The following is an 18145-nucleotide window of genomic DNA, read 5'->3' on the forward strand; positions in this document are numbered from 1 at the left end:
AACCTGAGCTCAGAAAGACTGAGGAACTTGCCTGAAGAGATAATGGGATCAGGTGGCAAAACTACAATTCAGATCTCCTTCCATTCTAAAGCCCTGTTTTTCTAGTACAACATACTGCTCCACGTTGGTAAAGGAGTGAAATGCATGCATCCTTTGCATGCCCATCTGGAAAGGAGACTGTACCAGATATAGAAAGTGATTTGTTCAGCTTAGTAGGGTGTTATCTAAAGGTCAGGGATTCTTCCTGAAAACTAGGCAAAGGCTCAGGGTCGTGGAGAGAATTCACTTATCTCCAAACTTCTGAAATAATCAAGGGTGAAGTGAATTACTGTATAATTAACAAAACAGGAAGAACATGTATTTAATATACTACTGAATAGTCCTTAATTACTAATATTTTATTATTCCTTACAGAAAAATGCACATTTAAATAAAAGTCCTTAAAAGAATAATCTCATTTCCACTTAAGTTGAAAGCATGATACTATTCTAAATGTCTGCTGTGTAGGCTACATCACCAATCAACCAATACTTACTCAGGTATTGAAGTAACACAGCATGACGGTCTTCAACAAAATACTCTGACAGCTACTACAACACTTATCTCCTTTCACAAAGAAAATCAAAAGCAATGACATACAAACAAAATAAGCAATTTAAATTTTAAGAAAAGTGGTACATTTTATAGTAAATAAATCGCCAAAAATGAAGTTGCCAATAACATAAACTTGTCACTTTGTTATACTCTATATAAAAAAGACACTGAGACACAAAATTATTGGACTGCAGACTTAAAATAGTTAATGAGGTCTACACTTCAGAATGACAAAAACCTCCACCCAACTCTGTATCTCTATCAAAACAAATATTTTATGTTAAGATTCCCTTTTAAATATCTATATACGTATTTCCATTTAATACTGTTAATCAAACCCACAGTCATATTTATTTAAATAAGAATTAAATAAACTGCCCCAAATGCTGATTTCATTATCACAAAACCTAAGTATTTTAAATCACAACTTCAGGATGGTATATTGTATACTTTGGTTCCTTAGACACCATTAACGAGCATATTTTTAAGGATATACTGTCATCTGTAGGTCAGGTAAAGCTTTATTAAATGGTAAACACTTTTAACAGTGCAGAAATACAAGTTTCAAAAACAAATACATTCAGAAGATCTGCTGTTCAAATAATATCTTTTCAAAACCAGGTGGAGGAGTATGATAAAATTCACTGAACTGGCAATCCAAAATTGCACTGTCATCAACTAGAGATAGAAAAAAAAGAAAATAAATTAGAAGCAAACACCTTAATTTGAATGAATACATAAATTATAAACTGTTTTCATAATGCCATAACATTAATAGGCAGGAAGAATAAACGCATCTGCTATCCAGGTTACAAAACATGATCCTATTGGGTAAAAATAACCACAATGAAGAATAAAATCTATCAAGAACACTGAAAGGAAATACATCAAAATATTACTAATAATTATTTCTAGATGATGTAAATATCGGTAATGTGAGTTTTTCCTTCCTTACCTACCCGTATCTTCTCAATTTTACACATTAAGATAAATTACTTCTTAAAAAATATTTTATTAAAAAAATTATAGATTCACAAAGAGTAGCAAAAATAATACAGAAAGTCCTGTGTACCCTTCACTCAGCTTCCCCTAGTGGTAACATCTTACACAACTACAGTACAATATCCAAACCAGAAAACTAACACTGATACTAACACTGTTCATTAGACTACAGGCCTTATTTAGCTTCTACATATTTTTACCAGCATTTACTCAAGAGAAATGAATGCATATATCCACATAAAGCCTTGTACATGAATGTTCACAGCACCTTTATTTGTAATGGCCAAAAACTGGAAACAACTAAATATCCATTAACAGGTGAAGGGAAAAAACAACTGTGATATATCCACACAATGAACAATACTACTTGGTAATAAAAATCAATGAATTGTTGATACATGCTACAACATGGATAAATCTTAAAATAATTATGCTGAGTAAAAGAAGCCAGACAAAAAAAAGAATACAAATTGTATGATTCTATTTATATAATACTCTAAAAATGCAAGATAATCTGTAGTGACAGAAAGCAGATAGTGGCTGCATGGGGTGGGTGGGGAGAGGTGAGTAGAAAGCATTAAAAGGGGGCAGGAGGAAACTTAGGGGTGATGAATATGTTCATTATCTTGACTATAGTGATGATATGGGTGTTCACTTTATAGCTACTTGTTAAACTGCACATATATGTTTAATACACATTAGTATTTTATACTTAATAATAAATGCAGAAAAAAAGTTAAGTACTGGATTTGACATTCATGAATCACTAGTGATTTTAACAAGGGTGGCTTCAGTGAAGTGGTGGTAAAGGCACCAACACCGGTTGAAGAACAGGTGAACGATACAATATAAACAGTGATGGAAGCTATTCTATAAGAAATGCAGCCATATAGAGAAGGGTAAACAGAGGACTGGTGAGGGTACGAGTTTAAGGGAGGGTATTTTGGAATGAGAATGATTCAGAATGTTCAACAGACATTGAAGAGAGAGGTTGATGACATGAGACAGAGATGAAATAATGACAGTAAAGTCCCAGAGTCGGGGAGTTTGAAATCTAGACCAGAGACTGAGTTTTCTGAACATGAAGGGCACCACTTCCTCTAAGATGGGATGGGAAGAAGGCAAGACTGGAGTAGATCCAGAAAAGCTTCAGGAGGATGGGGAGGAAAGCTGGAGTTTACCACTGATGGTCTGTTTCTCTATAAACTGGAAGGGGAGGTCAATCTATGGAGAATGAATAGGGAATTCAAGAACTACAATGAAAGTCTGGAATGTGCAGAGATGTAACAACACTTTTCTTTAGTGTTATGCAGTGTTGTCTCTCCATAGGTTGAACGCAAGAACTGACAAAATGAATGACTGGATGGATCTAGGATTAGGGATAGGATAGAAGACAAAGGGTAAGGGAATTTGAATTTTATTTTTATCTTTGATAGTATCTGGCTAAAATATTTGATTTAATTGGACTGATTTATCAATTTCAATTTATAAAATACATTACTATATATAATTTATTACCTTTAACTTTATTACATTAAAAATAATGCCAAATCAAAGAAACAGTTTAGAATAAAAATCTCATTTGCTATATTCATTTATAACTCAGTCATTCTACTGATATTTATTTCATTTCTCAGACTAAACTATTTTGAATATTAAGCTACATTCCCATGTATTTAAGTAAATACATTTCTTTTAGGCTTACCCAATATTGCAAATACACTAACCTATATCAAGCTTAAAAATACACCTTTACATGCAAAGACATGCAAAGATATAGAAGGCAAAAATCACTGAAAAGTAATAATTTAGGAAAAAAGAAGATAAATGAAAACCTTAAAATAAAGCACAGGCTATGACTGTTATTATCAAATTATTAAATATTTTTATTTGTTACTGTATATTTTTCTGCCATTCCGAACAAACACTGCTATTTTTCCAGTAAGTTACTACAAAAAAGTTAACAATTTGTTTTTATTATGGCTCAAATCCTTAGATTAATTGATTAAAGTAATTAAATGAGAAAATGTTTTTAAAGCAACTAAAACCACAGGCAGAAAAATCATATACCTGTTGATTTAAAGTTGATAACATAAAAAATGAAGAATAGAGTGATAAAGGCACAGTGCTTATGTATATTTTTTATAAAGAGAGACACCTTATTTTTTAGAGATACAAATAAAATAGTTAAGAATAAAATGGTATAATGTCTGGCATTTGCCTCAAAATACTACAAGGAGGGGGAGATGAAGAACAGGAGGACTGCAGGGAGGGGATGAAACGTGACTGGCTACTAGTTGATAATTGTTTGAAGTTGAGTGATGGGTACATGAAAGTTAATTATTCTATTCTCTTCTATACATGTTTGAAATTTTCTGTAATAAAATTAAAGTAACTAACTGGTACAGAGTCATCTCTAAGTAACCCAATTCTTGGAGGGATACACTTGTACAGAAACTATAGTACTTACACATACATGGCTATCAAAAGCAAAACAATCAATATGAAACCATTCTAAGTCAATATTTCTCTCAGAAGAGTTTTAACATTTAGGTAATTTTATAAAGGTAACCAATGCTCAATCTACATGAAATTCCCATCCCTATTTCCAAAATATTCTTTACAATTACATTTCCTGGCCATCTAACTCTTTCTAACAAATGGCAGAAATATCTTTTTGTAAATTCCATAAAGCTTTTTGGAACTTTCTAGAATATAAGACTATATGATATAAAAGGGAATATGGTTATTGCATATTTAAGTATAATCATTGTATTTAGCAAGTTTACTTTTTAAATATATGGGGAATAAAAACTTTCCTTGGTCCTGTCAAGTGGGATTGTGATAACCTACTGAGTACACTACAGAGGTCCTTATTAACTTGTCCAGCCTTCCGAATGACAGTTATAAAGTTAATGAAAATGCTAAGCAAAAGTTAACATATATCTAATAATGTTTAGCAATATTTTAGCTTACCATAAACAACTGGATACACTGTCCCTCGTATACCTGATGCTGGACAATGCATGTTTTTTCCATTCAAATATACATTTAATTCTACATGGTCATATGTAATACCCTAGGAAGCAAAGTAAATATTAAAATGGGTAAAAATATACATGTTCCATAAAAACCTGAATAGCCAGAAAGCACTGATTGGGGAGCATGGAAACACAAAAAACTAAGCAAAAGGTCACAACAGCTTGTATTAAGGTTTACAATTAGGTAGAATTCACTTGAACTGAGCTAAAAAAAATTAGTGGTGATTATGTGGGGGGAAAAAGGTAAAATCCCGAGAGTCCACATTAAAGGTAAAACTAAATCTTAGTATTATATTCAGATAATCTGGATTTTATATTTTGAATATTAAGATGATATAAGTACTATATACTGTAAACAAAGAGACCTTTTAAACTCATATAGAAAACACTGCTCTTTATATACAGAATTTGATCTCAAGGGGGGAAAACAGTGAAGTTTTCACCATTAGGGATTATTATCTGTCACTGCTTTCAATTGTGATGAATTGTCTTTATACAACTTATTTCCAAAAAGAAATGATATATTTCTGTATCTCTTTACCTTGGCTTCAAATATGTCAAGTGTATTACCAAGGTAAAGTGGGTATTTACAACTGCATATAATTGGTAATTAGTGTCAAGTTGAAAAATAGAAAAACAACAGCTCAAAAGACTTTAAAAAGACAATAGAATAAAAATATATTACTTTGTACATTATTAATGGTACACAAATCACAATTAATAACAATTATTATTATTAATGCTGGAAAACAAATAATCTGTATTATGTACCAAACACTATTCTAGGCACTTCGTATTTACTCATTTAATCCTCGTAAGATAGGTATTTTTATTATCCCCATTTTACAGATGAGGTAGCTAAAGCACAGAGAGGTCACATAATTCACCTGAGTTTGCACAGTTAGAAAGTGGCAGAGCTGGGATTTAACCTCATGCAGTATGGCTTCGGAAAACTTATTCTTAATTGCCACGCAATTCAAAACTTCAAAACTTTTAAGAACTTTTATACTTTTAAAACTCTCTTTAAGACTTTGTACAATATTTACTAATTGATGACAAAAAGAGAGCTTTACTTTGAAGAATTAAGAATAGACAGTGGAGACCTTTCAAAAACCATCACAGACCAAGAAGCAACCACTTCAAGGATTTCTGACTGTGGATAAATTATATGAACCTACAAGCTTTTAAAGGTAGAAAAACATCTTACAGATGATGTAGTCTTAACTCCCTCACTTTCCAGTTAAGATAGCAAAGGCCCAGATGAGTCAATGTGTTAAGTGCTATAAAAGATTCTCAAATCTTAGTAAGGCCAGGGTTAGACTAAACAGAAAGATAAATGCTGCTTTTGTTTCACTTCAGTTTACGTACTTAAATAATAAAGCTAAGTGATGGCTAGGATTAGCTTTTTTAATGAAGTCGTCTGTTTTCATTTAGAAAACATGATTACAAAAATAAATAAATAACATGATTCCATAAAAAGCAGTGTGTTACTCCCTTTACAGGATTACTGGGAATCTAGCAGTTCAGATCAGCAGGCTGTAGTCTGGGCACCCTTCCCCACCTGCTGGCAGCATCACCTACTGCAAGCAAGCAAATTTTCAACCCCTCCCTCCAGCACCAATACCCAGCACCCGAGAGAGAAGCGAGGAAGGATGTGAGAACCCCTGCCCTCCAGCAGCAGAGTTTAAGTTCAAGTATTTTCTAACTTAATCTGTCCTTTTTTTTTTTTTTTTGGCTGTGCCACGTGCATGAGGGATTTTAGTTCCCCGACCAGGGATCGAACCCATGGCCCCTGCAGTGGAAGTGCTGAGTCCTAACCACTGGACTGCCAGGGAATTCCCTTAATCTGTCCTTTTATATGCTCTAGAAACTAGGTTTGACTCTCTCATAATGATACCGAGAAATGTGATGTGTTCTAAGGATTTATCAATAATTATTTGCAGGTTTGGTGAAGCGACTCTGAAATTAGACTGCCTGAGATCACTCCAAATAAGAAGTTATTACTTAACTTCTAATCTGTAAAATGGTAATAATACCACCTATTTCACAGGGTCATTAAGAGGATTAAACAATTTAATCCCTGCCAGGCACTTAAAGCCATTCTGGCCCATAATAGATGCTAGAGAAGTGTTTGCTATTATTATTATTGTTACACAGAATGTTTATGAAACTTCTCTGAAATTAAACTGAAAACAGCAATTTTAAAATGTAATCTGCACTTTTCTAAACTATATATAAAAGGAAAAAATAAGCATAAGCTGTTTCAGGAATGCCTCCCTGGTGCTATAGTAGGCCCTGTTGGTACTATTATTACTGTATAAATACAATCATTTGGTTAGATGTTGAAAGCTTGTTTTTCTTGATTCTCCTGAGAGAATGGTATATGACTGAAATTCTACACATGAGAATGTTTTTCCTGTCTTATAATTCATTCCTCTTTTCCTATGCTATTGTCAGTAATTTAGTGAAATTTGTTCTCAAATGTTTAAACTAGGAAGATAAAGTTAATAGAGTAGGATAATGTTTTACTTTTCAGGATTCTGCTTATATTTCATCTTTTTGAGTCCTCCTTTTATCAGAATGGGCATAAAAACTCAAAGTCTAATTTATTTATTTATTTTAATTTTTGGCTGCATTGGGTCTTCATTGTTCTGTGTGGGCTTTCTCTAGTTGTGGCGAGCGGGGGCTACTCTTCGTTGCAGTGTGTGGGCTTCTCACTGCAGTGGCTTCTCTTGTTGTGGAGCATGGGCTCTAGGCGCACAGGCTTCAGTAGCTGCAGCACGTAAGCTCAGCAGTTGTGGCTCACGGGCTCTAGAGAGCAGGCTCAGTAGTTGTGGTGCACGGGCTCGGTTGCTCTGCAGCATGCCGGATCTTCCGGGACCAGGGATCGAACCCGTGTCCCCTGCGTTGGCAGACGGATTCTTAACCACTGCGCCATCAGGGAAGTCCCTCAAAGTCTAATTTAATAATGCTGACAGACTAAAAATGACATTCTTAAATCTGTCAATTTGAGGTATCAGTCACCTCAGGGAATGAGACAGGAAGGCAAGAATAACATACAGTAGAAGTTCAGTATATCAACAAAGAAAAACATTTGTTACTGATTAACCTATCTTATGTTTGAATTTCATTTTTTAGTATAAACAGGTTGACGGCACCAACCTGACTTCAAGATTCTCTTCCACGAAATAACCATTTGAATAAGGGTGTTCTACATTATGGGTATCTGGCAATGACCTACAAACACAGAACCAACTATTCGAAAGGAAAAGCAGATTTTAAAAATGGTTTATGCCTTTAGTTTCCTTTAGTTAATTTAGGAAAAACATACTTTCAATAATTTACCTATTTGAAGACTCTTCTTCACTTTTTTTTTTTTTTTTTTTTTGCAGTACGCGGGCCTCTCACTGTTGTGGCCTCTCCCGATGCGGAGCACAGGCTCCAGACACTCAGGCTCAGCAGTCATGGCTCACGGGCCCAGCTGCTCCGCGGCATGTGGGATCTTCCCGGACCGGGGTATGAACCCGTGTCCCCTGCATCGGCAGGCGGACTCTCAACCACTGTGCCACCAGGGAAGCCCCACATTTTTTAAATTGCATAAAAGATCAGACCATAATTAAAAATCATTTCCACATCTTCCTTCACTCTTTTCAAAATATTGTATACTTCTTTAATTCAATAACCTGGATTTACCCTGTCTGTTTTATCTTATTATTAGAAACTCTTTCTAATTGTTTACAGATTCCTTTCAACTTGGTATGAGAGCCAGGAACCGAAGTCTCTGCATAGGGAGACCCAAGAACTCTGTTCTCAGTCAATAGCTAATGGCCTGAACTCAGTGTATAAGGTTCTTGGACAACACTGTTTGAGAGGAAGTATCTGGAAAAAGGCAGAAAGGGATCTCTGGATTACATTTTCAATAGGGTGGCTTTGGTAGAGACTTAAATATATCTAGTTGGGAATAAAATCAGAGAAGTCAATAATATGTAACTCCTTCTATCCCCTGCTTTCCAAAAAAAGTTTTCTACAATCAAGCCTTAGAATATTGAGTCAGTTTTTTGAAGAGTTCTGAAAGTGAAGGAAGTTTAGTAAGGTTATGTTTAACGAGGACCAATGCTCCTGATAAAATGCTGTACTTCTTTAACAGAAGTTCATAACAAATTAAGCAATAAATGTCAAATTTTTCTCTAAGAGATCTCCAGCTGCAAAAATACCTAATATTTTCTAATATAAGGGTTAGCAAACTTTTAAAATTGTGGGCCAAGATTTCTTTTATGTGAGAGAAGCAGGAAATGATCAGCAGCCAACCTGTCATCAACTCTCCCTTAAATGGAAATAAGGGTTCACGCTTATTTTCCTGGCCAGTGGCAGCTCTAGAAAGGAGAAGGCAGTTAGGTAAGGCAGCAGCATCGACATCAAGTGCTCTCTTTGGAAAATGTACTACCTCATTAGATCCAATTCTGGTGCTTTGGAATTCAAACCACAAACTCAGAGGCAAAAGTAGAAATACTAAAAGCAGTTCAAGTTTAATAATTTACAGTGGAAAACAACTCCACAAGAAAACTCACCACCACGTCTCCCTCCTGTGGAAGGCTGTTTGCTGGCAGCCTATTTTTCTCCTCATTGTTGTGATATAGGGCTCCATCATTTCTCATCACCAGACTATGCACATCTCGGCCAAGAGGGATCTGATTCAAGTTAACTTTCTGAGTTGCAACACCAATACCCCAGATTCCTAAAAATATAATAATTTAAATGCTCCCCAAATCTGCAGTATACAAATATGAAAGGAGTTGTTTTTAAAGAAAGTGGCATATTATCACTAAACTATTTTTTTGTTAATGTTTAAAAAATTCTTTTAAAAGTAGTTTGCAAACTATACCATGTTCTCCTGCAGATGTAGTACAGCCTGGGAGATAAGCGAGTGGGCCCTGGAGTTGTACTACCTAGGTTTAAATTCTGACTTTGCTATGTCATCTTGGGCAAGTTACTTAACCTCCCCCTGCTTCCTCACCTGTGAACTATGGATTCTAACAGTACTATCCTCTTAAAGTTATCAGAAGATACAGCAAGATCATCCAAGTAAAGCACTTGCAACAGTGTAAGTATTAAAAAAAAATGGGTAAGTAAAGCACAGAGGAAGTATTTTTAAAAGATACTAACTATTGTCATTATTATTATTATTATTCTCTAAAAATATTATTAAAAAGCTACACAATGAATATAAATGGCCTGGGGTTCTATTTCAAGCACCACGTCTGAGAAGCAGGAATTTATTGTCTTTACTTTTTGCATCTATAATATGTGACAAATAATATATGACCTGGTCAGTATCATGGAGAGGAGAAAAATAATGATAAAGTGTAAAATCATTTTCTTATCCAATACCTTAAGTTCATGAGTTTAAAACCTTTTGGTCTAAATTGACTTTTAAAGCAAGCAGCTCTCTTCTTAATCTAACAGAATACCTACAACTCCTGGTTACATCTCAAAGGGTTTCCTTCTCAGTTTTTATCAAAATCAGTTAGGAGAAATTCTATAGATCAAAGAATGTTTGAAGACCATGTTGTCAATCAATCAGTTTTCCTGGATTGAGTGAGACCATCAGAAAGCTGCATTTCTGGACTTCACTGTCTTGGCCTCCTAAATAATTTGATTATATAATTTATCCTCCAAGGTGGGACAAGAGTGACAGCAAGTGATAATACTAATTTCATGGGACAACAGTTCTAGACAGGGTTACAGAGTCCCCTTACTCCTAAAGAACTGTGCACACTGTGATACACTTGGGCACAACTGCCTGAAGCTTTCATTGAGGGAACAATGCTACAAACTCCAATAATGCACTTATTCTAGAGATATTATTGAGGATAGCACCCTTTATAGAAAATCCACATAAAAATTTGTATTACATTTCAGGCTCAAGGAACTATCTGCTTCTCTTGAGAAAAGGTATGTTATACTTGAGAAGATTACAGTAACCAGAGACATTATGCAGCCAGTGAGTTAACTTACAAAAGAATGGAATGGAGGACAGATTCAAATTTATTTCACACACTTAAGAAAAATCAGTATTTAAAATGAATTTAAAAAACAAGCCCCAGAGGAATATTTTATGTCATTCAAGTAAGAGTAAGAACAGAATTAATTTACTCCACTCTAGATTTCCAATTCTGTACGTATATTACTCATGCCATGTTTCACTAGACATTTCTTTATAATAAAGCCTTAAAAAAATTTCCCCATATTCAACACTGCCACAAGTTAACTAATTAATAACTATCATAATACTCATGTAGAATTGCTATACAACTAAAGAAACTTCAGAATTAAAAAAAATTTTTTTTAATTTTTAATTGAAGTATAGTTGATTTACAATATTGTGTTAGTTTCAGGTGTACAGATTCATAAATTTTTAAAGAGACTTTAGACTTCTATCAGAATTCTAAATCTGCCAATTGCTTCAGAAGACACTGAATCAGGGAATCTTAACAAGAGTTAAGAGAAAACCTCAGGATCATAAGTTTAATTTTATCCTAAGATAAAACAGCAAGAGTCTACACCTTATATGCTTGACCAAATGAAATGGTTCATCTAGCTGCCACTAATAATTAACCATATTAATAATAATGCTTGTGCCTTAAACTGTTCCAGTATGTTGTGTCTTTTAAACACTTTCATATATATAGCTCATGTGAGGCAGGAAGGGCAGCTCCTGTAATCCATTTTATAGATGAGAAAACTGAACCTAATATAACGAAATTGACTAATTAAACCAGGATCACACAATAAGATGTGGAAGAAAATGGTCTTCTAAGTAAGCGTTTGGTGTTTTTTTAATTACCTCATTAATCTTTTTCACATATTGAAAATTACTCCTCATATTTTGAATAATTAGGACTTTTAATAGTCAAGTACCATTATACCAACCTGTGGACTGGATTTTGAATTCAAAGTAGCTTTTGTTTTGATGTAAAGGTGCACTGGCTAAACAACCTCCTGTTCCACATATTCTTCTTCCATTTTTTACAATGACAACATCCGTTCCTAAACAAAAGAATATAGACACTGTGTAAAGTTTTACATTCTCTTAACCAACAATCAAGGTTAATTTGTTTCACTTTTAACTCTTGGTCTCCAAAAAATAGGGAGACTATATATACTTTGAAATATAAAAATACTGATAAATTATTTAAAATATTTAATTTACTTTTTTCCTGGGAGAACATTAATATTAATTTGTGGCTAGAAATCTTGTTTAATTAGGCAGTTTCAAATAATAATTCTGAATTATACTGAATATTTGAAACACTTTTAAGGTAGAAGTAGACTTTTTTTTTTTGGCTGCACCACGTGTCTTGCGGGATCTCAGTTCCCCGAACCCCGGACCACGGCATTGAAAGCCCAGAATCCTAACCACTAGGCCACCAGGGAACTCCCAGAAGCAGACTTTCTTAAATTTTAGCCAATGAATCAATTTGATGATTTCATAAATATCTTGATTTAAATAAAAACATAAACACTTGAAAGAAACTGGCAAATTAGTACCATTTTCAGTTCAATCTAAACAAATCAATCTGCTAAAAACTGACTGAATGTCTACTAGGTACAAGGTCCTATGCTAGTGCTTTGGTCAAGTAAGAACTGAAGATGAATGGAACACAGAAAGGAACATACATCTATGTTCTTGAAACAGCTGACACGGGGCTTCCCTGGTGGCGCAGTGGTTGAGAATCTGCCTGGCAATGCAGGGGACACGGGTTCGATCCCTGGTCCGGGAAGATCCCACATGCCGCGGAGCAACTAAGCCTGTGCACCACAACTACAGAGCGTGCACTCTAGAGCCCAAAGCCACAACTACTGAAGCCCACGCACCAAGAATCCATGCTCCGCAACAAGAGAAGCCACCACAATGAGAAACCCGCACACCACAACGAAGAGCAGCCCCCGCTCACTGCAACTAGAGAAAGCCCGCACACAGCAACGAAGTCCCAACTGAGCCAAAAGAGAAAAAAAAAAAATGGGGCTTCCCTGGTGGCACAGTGGGTAAGAACCCGCCTGCCAATACACGGGACACGGGTTCGAGCCCTGGTCCGGGAAGATCCCACATGCCGCGGAGGGGCTAAGCCCATGAGCCACAACTACTGAGCCTGCGCTCTAGAATCCGCGAGGCACAGCTACTGAGCCTGCGTGCCTAGAGCCCATGCTCCACAACAAGAGAAGCCACTGCAATGAGAAGCCCGCGCACCACAACGAAGAGTAGCCCCCGTTCGCCACAACTAAAGAAAGCCCGGGCCCAGCAATGAAGACCCAACGCAGCCAAAAATAAATTAAAAAAAAAAAAAAGAAATTGCTGTCATGGAAAAATGCTAATTTTAGGATTTTAAAAATGTTTGTAAGATAGCTGCTGTCAATCATATTGCAAATATGTAAACAAGATTTCAACATCATTAAATGCATTGTATTTTCATGGAAAATTTTAGTTCAAGTAACATTTGATAGATGAGAGTGAGAAAAAGTCTCTTCATAATGTGACTCCAATACCAATTCTCTTCCAAATATTGATTTAGGAAAGCTTATCAGAGAACATGAAGAAAGTTAACAAAATTCTAATACGTAAGAAATATCCCGTAACATCGAGGCATGTGATTCCCAAGATCCGTAACCAGTATGACTTTTCTGGTAGTAAGTGTACAAGCCAAGCAGATCTGGCTGTGAGAACTGTAGGGAACTCCTCCAGAGGGGGTTAAATAAAACTAGAACATAGTAACAAAAGGTATTAACAGGGAGGCAGGTCTCTCATTAACTCACTGTTGAATTCATACTTAAAAAATTATTTGGGACAAATACATAAGAGAAATACCAAATTTTCAGATTTTATCACAATTCTAAACTGGTTGATTTAAGAAGGACACTCTCTTATTTAAGGTAAAACTAAGATCCTATTATATGATTATTAAAAACTTATTAGCATCCTTTTTTTTTTCTAATTACAAATGTTAAACCGCAGATTCTGGGAAAGTGTCTTTATACATAATTTACATCTGGCTGCCCCATATACCTCAGCAGTTTCAACTGGAGAACATCCAGGGCCCAGCTCCTCCTTGATGGCAAAGACCATGGAGTCCTTGGCATCCAGCAGACGCTCGACAAATAACTGATACAGAATTGAATGAATATGCTCTGCTAAGTACTGTGAAGTGGACATGTAGTATCTGTTTTCCCTTTCCCAACAGACTTTGCTCTGGAGATCAAAACAGTTCCAAGGAAGCTGACTCAATCTCTGGTTTCAGGGGTACAGCTTTGACCTAGGTTAAGTTAATCAGTGCATTCCACATTTCCTGGCCACACTGACTGAGTGAAAAACGGTTATATGACCTAAGCCACTACCATCAGAGATAGTCTCAGGACTTTTGCAGAGAGAATGAAGGGATAAAGATTCTCTCATTCTTGCTGGATCTGAATGAGGAAGCCTACAGCCCAGGGAGAGGCTGTAAGTTATCATGGATGCCAGCCTTCAGGAACAAGCAGCAGAAGACAGAGGAAAGAGATGAAAAGAAGCTCAGTCCTTAGCAGCACTGAGTCTTCCTGAAGATAGTGCTGCTTTTGTACTTTTTAAATTTACATGAACCAATAAATTTCCTTCATTGTTTCAACTGTTTTGAGTTGCAGGTTTTACAGCTTGTAACTGAAAGCATCCTAAGTGAAAAACATTTCAAAGAACTACGCAAATAAATGTTTTTTTTTTCATACCCAGCAATACTTTTTGGTTCTCGTACATATCTGAGTTGGAACCACAGAACCAACTCTGAATATGCTATTATTCTCTTACTTCAATCTCATTTCTTATCTCCAAGGCATTCTGCTAGGTACTGAGATGTTTTATACAGAAAGATGGATATATTCACAGAACATTTTAGAGTGTTTGTGAATCACTGGAGAATTATCTTAAGCTTATTCCATTTCTCTTTTTTAAGTACAAAGATATCCTACACTTGGATCTATGTGATTTGTACAGTTTCATTAATTATCAAGATTGCTTAGAAAGCCAAGGCAAATTTGAGTATAGCCAGAACACATATAAACATAGCCGAAGTGTATTTTTTAAAAAACATTAGACATTTCCAAATGAACGGCATCCCTTTCAAAGTAGCTACCTTGGAAGACATTTATTTCTAAAAAGTCAATTCACAATTAAATATGGAGGTTGTGGCAAAAATGAGGATATTTATAAAAACTGCTCCACAGAAATTCCCAAGAGGAATTCCAAATCGTTTTAAGTGATGCAGCATCACCAAAGTAAGTGACAACTTTGAAAGAGACAACATTCATTTGCATATGACGTGTATAGACTATTTTCTTAACAAAAAACGGCAATCACATTCTTTAGGTGACCTAATACAGCCTTTCACATATCCAAATACATGCATACTCACTCAGTGTGCTTCTCATATTTCAACTTAAGATCAACTGATGCTTGAAACCTGTTCCTAACTTGATGAGCCTCTCCTCTTATATTATTTGCTTTCTAAAATCATGCTTCTTCTGTGATTGAAGAATTTGAATTTACTGGAAGACAGGTTAAGAAAAGTTTCCACGCAGATGGTAATGGGGGATGACATTACTCTACTGAAAGATGCTGGGCAGCTCTGGAAAAAGGAGAACATAGTGGAATGAGTACAAGTGACCGGTTCTTCGTGGAAGAAGAGACTAGAGAAAAGGAATACTTTAAAGAGCAGATTGTAGTAATTCAGGAGTTTGGCAGTAGAGATAGAAAGAGCTAAAGCTGACCATATGCTCCAGGATCTACGCGTGGTTTTCCTTTACTGTGTTCCTAGCATCTAAAACAATGCCTACCGTATAACATCAGCCAATAAATATCCGTTGGGTGAACGAATAAATGAAATGGAAACATTTTCTGAGGGAAATTATAGAATTTGAACAACTGTCTATAAATGATGATGAATAAGAAATAAAGAGATATACATACATATATATTTATGTATCAGGGGTCTATATTATACTTGGGATATCTAAGAATTAAAATACCCACATACAAAGTGGTAAACAATTATCACATCTGTGATTTAGTACATGCTACAGACATATAATGAGCAGAGTATTTCCAGAATTATAGAGAATCTGGGCGGGAGAGGGTTTTGCTATAAATATTAAGAGTTCCCTTTGTTATTTCAATGCACTGTCCTTTAGCCAAAGAGAGATGTGGGGAAAACTGAAAGTGCAGATGTATACTTTGAAGAGAATAATCCGCAAAAAAAACAGTATTCTGAAGTAATTATAGTGGGAAATCTCTCCTTCTAGAACCATATTCCAGAAGCATGGAACTACATGGGACAAGTCTAAGAACAGAAATAATAAGGTGGTAAAAGAGGCTACAGAGGGGAGGAGAAGAACGTTAGGAGAGAAGCTGTAAGCTCATTTGACAGTGGAAGGAAAAAACACAGATGCGAAGAAGCAAAGCGCTGTTTTATTTCTGCAATAGCCTGACCTGCTGGGAAGAGGCCGGTCAGGAGAAATTACAACACCTCTAAGCGTGACTAACAGGGGTCGGACAGTGGGAGGTTTTCGTTGAAATGACAGGTTGTGACCTGAGCGGTGGCTTCAGGCTTCTGCAACTTGCCTTGTTTTGACTTTAGGAGATGAGAGGAAAATCATTTCCAATAAAACAACCGATAAATGATGGGCTAAGAGAAAGCTGTCAGGGCAGAGGAAGGAGCCGAGGACAGCTGAAGCTTTCCGAAAATGTGTGGGACTGGACTGGAGCTAGGCAGTGGAGCATTGTAGGAGGAGAACAGAGTCCTCCCCACTCCCCTCGAAGGTGACGTCTTACACGAGTCCCAGGAGGCGGCAGCCGGGAGGACACTGCTGTGGAAACGGGTAGGTCCACACACCCATCTTCCCAAGACAGGAGCTGACAGGGCTGCGCAGCTCTGAACGCAGAGCCGGGCCGAGGTGGGGTCGGCCGGAGTCTGGAGGAGACCCGCGAGGCCAAACCGGGTCCAGGGCAGCGTCACAGGGTGAGGGACAGGGCGCGGAGCCCGGCGGGGCCCGGCAGCGTGCGGTCCTCGTAACTCCAGGCTGACCCCGACCAGCCGCGCCCGACCCGGGGTGGGCCGCTGGGTCTGGGGAAGGGAGAGCCCTTACCCATGTGCTGCGTGTCCAGCTGCACGGCCGGCATCTCCTTCAGAGGGATGTGGCCCGTCCCGCCATCTCTGCAGCACCGCAGGCAGCAGAACACCGAGGCGGCCATATCTCAGGGACCTCCGACGCCGCCGCCACTGCCTACCGCGCCTAGACCGCGGCGACACCCCCCACCCCCACCCCTCTGCTCCGCCTCCCGCCCCCTCCCGAGCGCCGGAGGGCGTCTGGGTGGAGCGCGGAGGCCGGTACCGCAACGCCGCAGGCCGGGAGGGCGCAGCGCAAGCTGAGGCGAAGCCAGCTAGGGCGGAAGATACGGAGGACCGGCTGGAGGGGCGGGGCCGAGCCGGGGGGCGGGGCTAGTGGCGAGGCGAGGCGGAGCGCGTGCCGGACGGGCGGGGGACGGCGTGCGCCTGCGCGCAGGAGACTTTTCCTTTCGGGCCGCCCAGTCTGTGTGCCGATATTGACGGCCGCGCGAGCTTGTCTGGTCTTTACAGAAGCGCAGGGGTCTTCGGGTGCTGTATTCTTAAAACTGTGTCCCCCCACTTCGACGTTATCTTTAGGGATGACTTGACAGAGGCAAATCTGGCTGGGGGAGTGGGAGCTGATTTAGAAGAGCCCCACGGTTTCCCCCGCGCGTCCCGGAGTGAGAGAAATTTGCCTCCTGGGAGAGCCTCCGCCACACACCCCCATCACGCCCCCCCTACCGTGGCGGGTTTCTGAAGAGTTTTCTCAAGTCCTAAACAGACGCACAGGGCCCGGAAGTAATGGCTGTTAGTGACTGCACCGTGGGTATGCACCCGGCGCTCTAAATTGTCGGTCCTGCTGCATTTTAGGTGCAGAGATGGGCGTTCCGTGACCTTTGGTGCCGCGCGGCCGCGAGAGCCCAGGAAGCCACCCCGGGAGGGGACCTCTGGGGCGGGAGGGCGATTCTTGACCGGCGTCTAATAGGCTCACCCTGTTCGTGGACAGAGGATTCGGATTCTCATGAGTGTGATGGGAACTCGGAGGGCAGTGGGAAGGCTGCGGGGCCTCCAAGGGAAGTACTCAGTTCCTACCGCGTGTTCTTTCTTGCGTCCACGTAGGATCCTCCCGTGGCGAGCGCCTGTCATCTCCGTGCTTACTTAGATCATCCGCCCCTGATCCATTTTTGCATCTTATGATATCATTTGGCGTCTGGAGATGGTCTGGGACAACCTCTAGAATTAACCTGGCTCAAACCTCTGTTCCCAAATAAGGTTTCCATCCTGAAGTCTTCCCCAGGGTTCAAGTCTTGTGAAACTGGATGCGAAATGCCCCCTTAGTATGTAATGGGTTCCTCTACACAACTTTTTAGTGACCTGAGTACA

The 18145-nt window shown here is 38.3% G+C and overlaps 1 protein-coding gene across 3 annotated transcripts; it reads right to left on the reverse strand.

Moving 5' to 3' along the window:
- Positions 1 to 377: 377 nt before the first annotated feature.
- SPRYD7 (SPRY domain containing 7) lies at positions 378 to 16969 on the reverse strand. Of its 3 annotated transcripts, none has more exons than XM_082675824.1 (5): positions 16803 to 16969; positions 11568 to 11684; positions 9206 to 9372; positions 4573 to 4675; positions 378 to 1272 (listed from the first exon to the last, which is right to left on the reverse strand). In XM_082675824.1, exons 1-5 carry the CDS (start codon positions 16906 to 16908, stop codon positions 1175 to 1177), a joined length of 591 nt encoding a protein of 196 aa, XP_082531950.1. In that variant the 5' UTR covers positions 16909 to 16969; the 3' UTR covers positions 378 to 1174. The 3 variants fall into 3 exon arrangements, with proteins under 3 accessions (XP_082531950.1, XP_082531951.1, XP_082531952.1); XM_082675825.1 differs by lacking the exon at positions 16803 to 16969 and adding an exon at positions 15074 to 15179; XM_082675826.1 differs by lacking the exon at positions 4573 to 4675.
- Between the last annotated feature and the right edge of the window lie 1176 nt (positions 16970 to 18145).

This window comes from Grampus griseus, assembly GCF_964374135.1.
Source record: "Grampus griseus genome assembly, chromosome: 18".
In the NCBI taxonomy this organism is placed as follows: domain Eukaryota; kingdom Metazoa; phylum Chordata; class Mammalia; order Artiodactyla; family Delphinidae; genus Grampus; species Grampus griseus.

Bases quoted from the DNA above. Each gene is read 5' to 3' on its own strand.
- SPRYD7 (XM_082675824.1), bottom strand. From the start codon at position 16,908: ATGGCCGCCTCGGTGTTCTGCTGCCTGCGGTGCTGCAGAGATGGCGGG. The intron at 11,685-16,802 runs GTAAGGGCTCTC...TCTTTTGTTTAG, and splicing joins GCTGGACACGCAGCACATGG to GAACGGATGTTGTCATTGTA. The intron at 4,676-9,205 runs GTGAGTTTTCTT...TTTGCTTCCTAG, and splicing joins CACAGGAGGGAGACGTGGTG to GGTATTACATATGACCATGT.